The sequence below is a fragment of the Cucumis sativus genome, chromosome 3, assembly GCF_000004075.3.
Source record: "Cucumis sativus cultivar 9930 chromosome 3, Cucumber_9930_V3, whole genome shotgun sequence".
Taxonomy (NCBI): Eukaryota; Viridiplantae; Streptophyta; class Magnoliopsida; order Cucurbitales; family Cucurbitaceae; genus Cucumis; species Cucumis sativus.
The window spans coordinates 28,358,626-28,368,548 of record NC_026657.2 but is presented as its reverse complement, the minus strand read 5'-3'; the positions used below and the strand labels follow the sequence as shown (position 1 = coordinate 28,368,548).

At 34.3% G+C, this 9,923-nt stretch overlaps 1 protein-coding gene across 1 annotated transcript; it reads right to left on the bottom strand.

Moving 5' to 3' along the window:
• Nucleotides 1–6,607: 6,607 nt before the first annotated feature.
• Nucleotides 6,608–8,584, bottom strand: LOC101218600 (CBL-interacting serine/threonine-protein kinase 25). Its single transcript, XM_004137611.3, has one exon. The coding sequence runs from the start codon at nucleotides 8,309–8,311 to the stop codon at nucleotides 6,974–6,976; it is 1,338 nt and encodes a 445-aa protein (XP_004137659.1). The 5' UTR covers nucleotides 8,312–8,584; the 3' UTR covers nucleotides 6,608–6,973.
• Nucleotides 8,585–9,923: the final 1,339 nt, after the last annotated feature.

The following is a 9,923-nucleotide window of genomic DNA, read 5'->3' as shown; positions in this document are numbered from 1 at the left end:
AAGTAGAACTAATGACTACTCATATTTATTTTTGTTCATTTTTCTACACATTAGGTAGAGCTAGGGATTGAGTTTGAGAAACACACAAATTTTTAGAACTGGTTCATCTATTTTACAAATAAATTATTTTGATTATATTATTTGTTTGTTAAGATCTTTTTCTCTAGAGAGTATATTAACAGAGAATAGGAGAACTATTTAATTCATTTTATTTATGAACAATGAGAGAAATTTATAGGTGTATGTACAATTGGTTATTAAGGATAACAGTAGGAAACAAACTAACAATATCAGTTTCTTTAACCGTATATTAACAGTCACTGATTCTAATACTCTCCCTCAAGATGGAGAAAAATATTTTTAACTCCCATCTTGCACATATGAAGAGACAAAGTCATAACATTAAGTGGTTTAGCGTGAGGGCATCAGCAAGTTGATGTGAAGAGCGTACAGAGAGCAACTTGATGGATCCATCAACAATCCTATCTCGAACAAAGTGGAAGTCCAACTCTATATGCTTGGTCCTTTCATGAAACATGGGATTATTAGCAATGTAAATGGCAGCCTGCTTAACACAAAATCCACAGATGGTGTATCTAGTGCAATCTACAACTCTTTGAAAAGACTTTTGAGCCATATGACTTCACAAGAAACAGTGGCCAATGCTCGATACTCTGCTTCAGCTGATGACCGTGAAACTGTTTGTTGTTTCTTTGACTTCCATGATACAAGTGATTCTCCAAGGAAGACATAAAACTTGATGACTGAACAATGGGTATCAGGACATGATCCCCAATCAACATCTGCAAATGCTTTTAAGGATAGAACATTTGTTTTAGATAGAAAAATTCCTTGGCCCGGTGAACCTTTGATATATCTTAAAAGATGATTAGTTGCATTCGTGTGAGTTAGGTTTTTCCATGAATTGGCTGAGCTTATGAACAACAAATGTGATGTCTGGTCTTGAAATGGTCAAGTACAGAAGTTTCCCAATTAGACTTCGATAGGCAATTGGATCTTGAAGAAGGTCTCTGTCAGAAGCTTTTAACTTGGTTGTTGGATCCATAGGTACAAATGTTGGCTTAGAACCAAGCAAATTGATTTCTTCTAGCAAGCATAGTGCATAATGTCTTTGTGACAATAGGATACCAATTGATGAATGAGCTAATTCAAGGTCGAGAAAGAATTTGAGAGATTCCCAAGTCTTTAAGCAAAAAAAATTTATTGAGCACATTCTGTAATCTTTGAATAAGATCAACATCTGCTCTAGTAATAATTATATATTAACATAGACAAGTAGAGCTATAAAATTGGTGCCTTGGCCTTTTACAAAGAGGGAATAGTCAGCCTTGGACTGTTGAAACCCTATTGAAGTAAGGAACTGAGAGAACTTGGCAGACCATTGACGTGAAGCCTGTTTTAATCCATATATGGATTTATGAAGTTTGCATACCATTTTCTCCCCCTGAATGGCGAGGTTCGGTTTATATCCCAATGGTAAGTCCATGTATACTTCTTCAAACAAGTCTCCATAAAGAAATGCATTGTTCACATCTAATTGAAGTAGATGTCAATCTTTCTCGATACTGCTATAGTCAATAAGGTTTTGACAGTTACCATTTTGGCCACGGATGAGAAAGTCTCAAAATAATCAAGACCTTCTTGTTGTGTGTATCCTTTTGCAACGAGCCTAGCCTTATACCTTTCAACATATCCATCAACTTTATGTTTAATTTTATATATCCATCGACACCCTACAGTATTCTTGTTGAGCGGTAAAGGAACTATGCTCCATGTTCGATTTGTCTCCATAGCTTTTAGTTCAGTTTGCATGGCCCTTCTCCAATCATCATGTATGACAGCCCCATGGTAAAAGTTTGGTTCATGTATGGTAGAGGCTTGGAGTATGGAATGTTTGAAGGAATGAGAGAGATTTTGTTATGAAATGAATTGGTTTAAAGGGTATTTTGTGGGGCTTGGTTGGTAAGGTTGTGATGTAAGAAGATTGCAATGATAAGCTTGGAGATAAGAAGGTTGTTTGCAGATTCAAGTGGATCTTCTAATTGTAGGATTGTTAGAAGTTTCAGAAATATGTTGTTCGGACTGTTGGGTTGGTGAGGTTGAGTTGTTTGTGGGTTGGGCTATAGGTTGTGAGGTGCTGTCATTGTTTGTGTTCGGTGAAGAGGAGAGTGTGTGTATATTGATTGAAGGATTCATATGATCAATTAGGGATTCATGAAAGACTTTAGGTAAAGAAAAACTTGATAAAGGATCTTCCATGAGTTGTGAAACGAGCGAGTCTTTAAAAGAAAAGACTTCTTTTCGAAATACTACATCTCTTGAGACAAAGAACTTTTCTTGATCAATGTTGGACAACTTGTATGCTTTCGTGCCTTGTGGATAGCCAATAAAAACAGCTGGTATTGCTCTCGGTTGAAACTTAAAGTGATTGTGTGGCAGAGTTTAAGCATAACATAGAGACCCGAACACCTTTAGGTTATTGTAATCAGGTTTGTTGTTGTTAAGTAGTTGGAATGGGGACTTCCAGCTCAACATCTTTGATGGAATTTTGTTGATCAAGTCAACGACAGTCAATATGCATTCTCCCCAAAAACTTAGAGGAATGCCTTATTGAAAAAATAATGCTCTAGCTGTGTTGAGTATATGTTGATGCTTCCTTTCGACTACAGAGTTCTGTTGAGGACAGCTTACGCAAGAAAACTGGTGTAGTACTCCTTTTTCTTTAAAAAAATTCAGTGAACATAAGTTCAGGGGCATCGTCAGAACGCATTTGTTTGATCGTTTTACCATATTGGGCTTCAATGAGCTTAAAAAAATCAGGTATAATCTGTTTAACATCAGACTTCTGTTTAAGCATGAATACCCATGTAAAATGTGTAGCATCATCTACAATGGTAAGGAAATATGTGTATCCAGCATGTGTAGCGGTAGATAAAGATCCCCAAATGTCAACAAGTATAAGATCAAAAGAATTGGGGGATACATGATTATTTGAAGAAAAAGAGAGTCTTCTTTGCTTTGCTAATGGACAAGTAGTATAAGCATGAAAAGTAAAAGATTTTAATTGCAACATGGTTTGTAAAGACTTTAAAACATCAATAGAGAGATGGCCAAGTCTTTGATGTCACAAAAAAAGCATTGTCACTGCTTACAACACATATGGAAGACTGCAGATCAAAGGTGTTTCCAAATTTGAAGACATATAGACCATATAAAAGTTCGGCACTACCAATCTTCTTCAAAGTGAACTTGTCCTGAATCATACAATTATTAGTAGAGAAACTAACATCCACAGGAAGATCTCTTGTTAAAGAACTCACTCATATAAGGTTGAATGAAAATTCAAAAATATATAACACATTCTTCAGCTCTATAGATTCAAATAATTTGATGGTGTCAGCACTTTTAACTTCGAAAACTTGTTTATTTGGTAAATGGATGGATGTTGAGCATGGTTAAATAGATGTAAAATGGGACTTGCAACAAGAATTGTGGGTAGATGCTTCAAAATCAATCATCCATAAAGAAGATGAATAAGTACTTGCTATATGTGAGGTAGTTATTTGATTAGAGGCATTGATTTGAGATTGAAGCTGGTTGAGAAGGTTTTGACATTAGATTAACGCTTCTACAGTGTTGTTATTATTTAACACTTGATTGTTCTTTGTGGTGTCTTGAGAAGTATTCTCATTATTTTAGGTTGTTACTGAATTAACAACATTATTGATTTGTTGTTTAGTCTTATATCCAGGAGGATATCCATGAAGCTTGTAACATTTATCTACTGCGTATCCAGGAATGTTGCAGTGAGTGCATATGAGTTTTTCTCTCCTTTGTCGATTGTTGGTTCCATTTTTGGATGAATTAGAGGACATTACAAAGGCCATCGTTGGTGCTGTAGAAGAAGATGATCCAATTGACCTTTGTTGTTCCTCTTGAAGGAGAAGAGAAAAGGTTCTGCTGGTTGTTGGGAGAGGGTCCATAAGGAGAAGTTGAGCCCAGGCTTGAGAGAAGTTCTCATTTAATCCCATAAGAAAGTCCATGAGATATTCCATTTGGAGGAAATCCGTCATTTCTCACACACCATCACAACTACAAGCTCCGTAAGTGCAACTTGGTCTATACGTATTTAACTCATCAATAAGAGTCTTGAATTTTGTGTAGTATACCAACGGTATCTTGGTTTGTTCCAAGGTTGGAAGGCATCGTTTCAACTGAAAAATCCTTAGCTCGTTCTTATTTTGAAATCTTTCTTTGAGGTCAATCCATATTGCTCTAGCTGAGTTTGAAAACATAATACTTGCTGAGATATGTTTGGAGACTGAATTCAATATCCAAGAAATAACGATGTTGTTATTTCTAATCCAAGCCAGAAGAAGATCATTGGTTGGTTTGGTAATAGTTCTGTTGACAAACCTAATCCTGTTCTTCACTGAAAGACCGAAGGTCATTGCTCGGCTCCAAGAGACACAATTCTCTTATGTGAATTATTTTGTAACCAACACCAAACTCGTATTATCATTATGATGAAGAAAGTAAGGATTTAGATATCCTTGATGCTAGTTGAAAGGAGTTTAGTTTGGGCAGAGGTATCAGACTGGCTGGAATTATGGTTTTTTTGGGCTTTCGGCAGGTTTATGTGAAGTGTTGATAGTTGGGTTTGTCATTATGAAGGTGATGACAACAGATCTTAGTGGAAGATTAAAAAGAATTTTGGGAGGAAGAAGAAATGCTCTGATACCATATTAACAGAGAACATGAGAACTATTTCACTCATTTTATTTATGAACAATGAGAGAAATTTATAGGTGTATGTACAGTTGGTTATCAAGGATAAGAGTAGGAAACAACAAGAGTAGGAAACAAACTAACGGTATGAGTCTTTTTTTAACAGTATATTAACAATCACTAATTCTAATAGAGTAAATAAATAAATAAAAATTAGTTATGTGAATTTATATAACATTTTCTCTATTGGATTGAAATAAATGATGTTTTAGTCAAACTAACCTTAGCTTGATGATATATAATTGAATCTCTTGTCTCTTTTCCTACAATACAATAGCTCACAGTATGTGAAAGTAAATAAGGTATAACATGATGGTTTTAAATAAATAAGACCTACAAGACTTATAATTCAACCAAACAAGGGAAGTAGAATTTTCAATTTTCATACTACTTGGAGTGTTCTTTAATTGAGTTTTCGTTTTCTTTTCTACCAGATTTCGCACAACACTTATGTATCATTTACTAAAAATATAATCACCTATTTTAATTTTGAGTTTTTTTTAAAAAAAATTACAACCAAATAAACTAAAATATTTCCTATAATTTACATCCACTGCTTTAAGCAGCACATGATTCTGGGCCCGTTCAATTTAAAGAAAAGAAAAAGAAAAGATTGGGTTATGGCTGATGATTCCATTATATGGGCCCAGGCCCAAGTCAAAGCAGCACCTCAGATGGTTAAGAGAAATTGAATTATCTCTAGGGCTAGAAATAGGCAGACTATTACCTTCACAAGTTGAGACACTTTTTGACCTTCCAATACTCCCTCCAATTAAGTTCCAACTAACACTAAATCCACACTTCTCTCTCCTTAATTGTTCAACATCAATAAATGTGAAACATATCTCTACTGGCCTAAACTTTTAAATTTATCATTTAACATCCATTTCGATCTTACATGCATCATATCATATGGTTGCTACATTGTATTGAAAATGAGATTTCATTTGATATTTTGGCATTCTTTGATAAAACCTTACTCCCTATGTTAAATATCATATTTATGTGTTTCTTTCTAGAATCGATTATTATATATTTCTCATGAGTGATTATAATAATTGATGCAATAAACTCCCAAATTTAGCTCGATAATATTTGTTATTTATAGTTGATCAATTAGAAGCTTTAAAACAAGGATAACAACTTGTTTTTAATTGACATAAATGCAAATATAACTCTACTAGATTTTCCTAAAACATGGGTGGATAAGTTTGTATTTTTATTTATACATACAATTTTCGTGGAATATTCTTACATTTATTTTACTATTATTTTAGTATAATAGGAGTAAAAAGAGTTCGAAATAATATACTTTTTTTATTACTAACATTCATTGGTATGTCAGTTGAATCATGTTCATTTCGACGATAATAGAGAGTTATCAATCTTTTTTTTAAAAAAATGATATTGAATTATAAAAGTTTGTACAAAATAGATAGTTGTCTATCCTTGAGGTCCTTTTTTAGCCAAACATGATTATGTATCATAGAAAGGTGAGAGATGGATAAGAATAGACTTACCAACCAACCCTACAATAATTTAGAACTATATTAAGGACAGGTTCCAATCTTATGTTTCACTAAATTCAAGTTAATACATTTGATTAGTTTTATTAGTATATGATTCTATTTTTAGTTGTTTAATTTTTTTTCAAAAGAAACCAATTAAATTTTGCGCACAAATGATATACAAACATAAACTAAACTTAAGATTTAATAAACGTAAGCAAAAATTTAAAATTGGAAGTGCAACATTATTGTGTGAGGAGTGGTAGGATAAAATTATTTGCTAAAAAGAGAAAAGTACTAAGGATACGAATTGTATTATGTCAAAATTTTATATACAAGACCCCCAAAAACGTAAGGCAGACTAGAAATGGTCAAAAGCCTATGCAACACAAATTTGTTATATGAAATTTATCAAAACTAATAAACTGGCCTTCACTCTCAAAGCAAAGTATATTTTACAAGCAAATTATATGAAGTATCCACAAAATTAGCGAATTCCAAACGCATTGCTATCGACTCCCACTGTCTTCTAATCTAAACAAAAACCATTCGATGCTGTACTATATATCCTTCTCTTCTCCAAAAACACATGAAAAAAGGGAACTTCAAAGTGAAAATTATGTTCACCATGCACAAAAATGGCTTCTTTTTCTTCCTCAATGATCATTTTGCATAGAATCCACTGTTAAAGGCACTTCACTTTCTCCTTGCCAGCTCCAAACTATGTCTTTCAATGCGGGCCTCACATCCTTCTCACATAACTTGTTGTATTCCAAAGTGTCGCCAGCCGACTTCGAGAACTCTACGATTGCCAACTCCGGTGCCACCTCGTAAACCTCTGCAGTCACTGTCAACTTCCCTTTCCTCCCCTCCTCCTTGGCCTGCAGTCTCACCTTGAACTCCTTTAAGTTAGTAGCTTTGAAGTTGAGCTTCACGGCCAGAGATTGAAGCTTGGCTAAAATGGCTGAAGCAGGGCATTTTGAAGTGAAAATAGAGCCTTGTTTCTTCTTGCTTTCAAACAAACTAGACAAGTCAAAACCTGAGGACATTGAGGAAATGAACTCAAATGCATTGTAAAAAGGAGGAGAAGATGACAACAACTTGGGATTAGCCAATTCAGAGAATTCATTGTTGAATTCATCTTTCTCAATGAATGAAACTGGCTTTGTGAAGCCCTTTTGAAACCAAGGACTATGCATTATCTCAACCATTGAAGCTCTCTTTTGAGGATCAACAACCAGAAGCTTAGACACCATTTCCTTGGCTTCTGAAGAAAACCATGGAGGAAACTCATACTCCGCCTTGAAAATTTTCCTATACAACTTCATCGCGTTATCAGCTCGAAAAGGCAAAGTCCCAGCAAGCAACACAAACAAAATGACCCCGCAAGACCAAATATCTGCCTTAGCGCCATCGTATCCTCTCTTTCTGAGCACCTCAGGCGCCACATAAGCCGGAGTTCCACAGCGTGTGTGAAGCAAACCATCAATCCGTAGCTGCTCCGGCAGGGCAGAGAGACCAAAATCAGAAACCTTCAAATTCCCATTCTCGTCAAGAAGGAGATTCTCAGGCTTCAAATCACGGTGAGAGACACCACGGCTATGGCAAAAGTCCACGGCAGAGATAAGCTGTTGAAAATAATTCCTTGCTCCATCCTCAGTCAATTTCCCTAGTTGAGACAACTTCACAAACAGTTCGCCTCCATTAACATACTCCATCACAAAATACACCTTCGATTTGGTCGCCATAACTTCTTTCAATTCCACAATATGAGGATGACGAACCAAGCCCATAACAGAAATTTCTCGCCGGATTTGCTCAAGAAGCCCCTCTTTCTTCACCCTGTCCTTGAGAATCACTTTAATGGCAACACTCTCGTGGGTCATCAAGTTTCTTCCATAATAGACCTTTGCAAAGGTCCCTTTCCCCAAAAGCCGACCCATTTCGTATTTCCTAAAAAGAACATTCCTAACCTGGGCCGCGCCACCCGCCATGTCCGATTTCTGTTCAACAAAGGGTAAAAACAGAGTTTGGAAGAAGGAGTTAGAACATTGGTATAACAAAATAGGAAGTGAGTGTATGAGTGAGGAGAGTGGAAGAGACAGGGGGATTGGATAATGAAAATGATGGTTAGAAAAGAAAAGAGGAGAAGAATTGAAAGAGTGAAGCAATGAGATCCAGCCAAGACATTGAGGATTGAAGATTGAAGATTGAAGATTGAAGAAGAGGGAGGGATTAAGTTTGTTTAATTTTGGCGTTTGTTGAAGTGAGCTGTCACAAATCACAATCGAGCACATACAAATATCTACGTTTTTTGCTATTTTAAATAATTGAGAATATTTATCCCTATTAATGTTTGACACGTCACCCTTTTGTGGGTCCAGAAACACCCACACTAACCCAATTATTCAATCTAATTCTTATTCTTATTTTTATTCTATTCAGTTTAAAGCAAAGCTTTCTGATTATCTTTTGGATTTTACTATAAGAAAAAAAGCTTTTCAAATTTTGAACACACACCATTCTTCCCATCTTTACTTTTACATTTTTGATTGATTGGACTTTGAGATTATTCTAAATTAAACATTCCCGTTGTATTCTTTTAAAAAAATTAATAAAAGAGAAGCAATTAGATGCTCCCTTGTATCTACAATTCAAAGAGAAATATATATAAAAGGAGGTTTTAAAAATAAAATAATTAATTGAAGAGTGTAAAGACAAAAACATGAATTCAGGAACAAGCAAAAACTTTGATTACACATTAAATAGATAAATATGTAGAGATATGAAAAGTAGATGTTGGGGCCAATAGTATGGTGTGCAAGTTGAGGATAAAATCTCTTGGAATTGGTTATTATATCTCAATCACACTTCTCTTTTCTTCTCTGTTTCTCTCCATCCTTCAAAACTATAATAATAATAATAATAAAGTATTTGTGTCGCCACTCACACTTGTAATCAAAACCGGTGGTAGGCTCCCTTAGTTACATTCATAAACCATTAAATCCCCCACCAAATCCGTTATATATATATATATATATATATATATATATATATATATATATATATATATATTTACAATATTAACTATGGACTCTTTTTATTGCTCTAAATATATATAAAAGTGTTATGAAATAAAGAATATATAAGTTAAATAAGATCAATCAAACAAAGAAGGGAGAAAGTAGAGAACAATTGAATTACTCAACTGTGGTATATCTTATAAAGTCACAACATACCTCTATTTATAAAACATGTCATGGAATAAATTACACGGTAGAATTAAGGGAGAGTTATAGAAGATTGGTAACCTATTGTAGGTTATGGATATCTATATAATTATATTTACAATACTCCCTCTTAGATATTTATATTATATAAAATAAATGTCTCATTAAAATCTTACTAGGAAAAAACCCGATGAAAAAAAAATCCTAGTGAAGAAAAAAGTACATCATTTTTATATATTAATCACTACCTCATCAAAAACCTTGCTAGAAAAACCCAATGAAAAAAACCATAGTCAAGGAAAAAATAATGCAATATTTCTATTTCTTGAAGGCAATATTTCTACTCCCCCTATGAATACATCACTTGAGTTTTTTG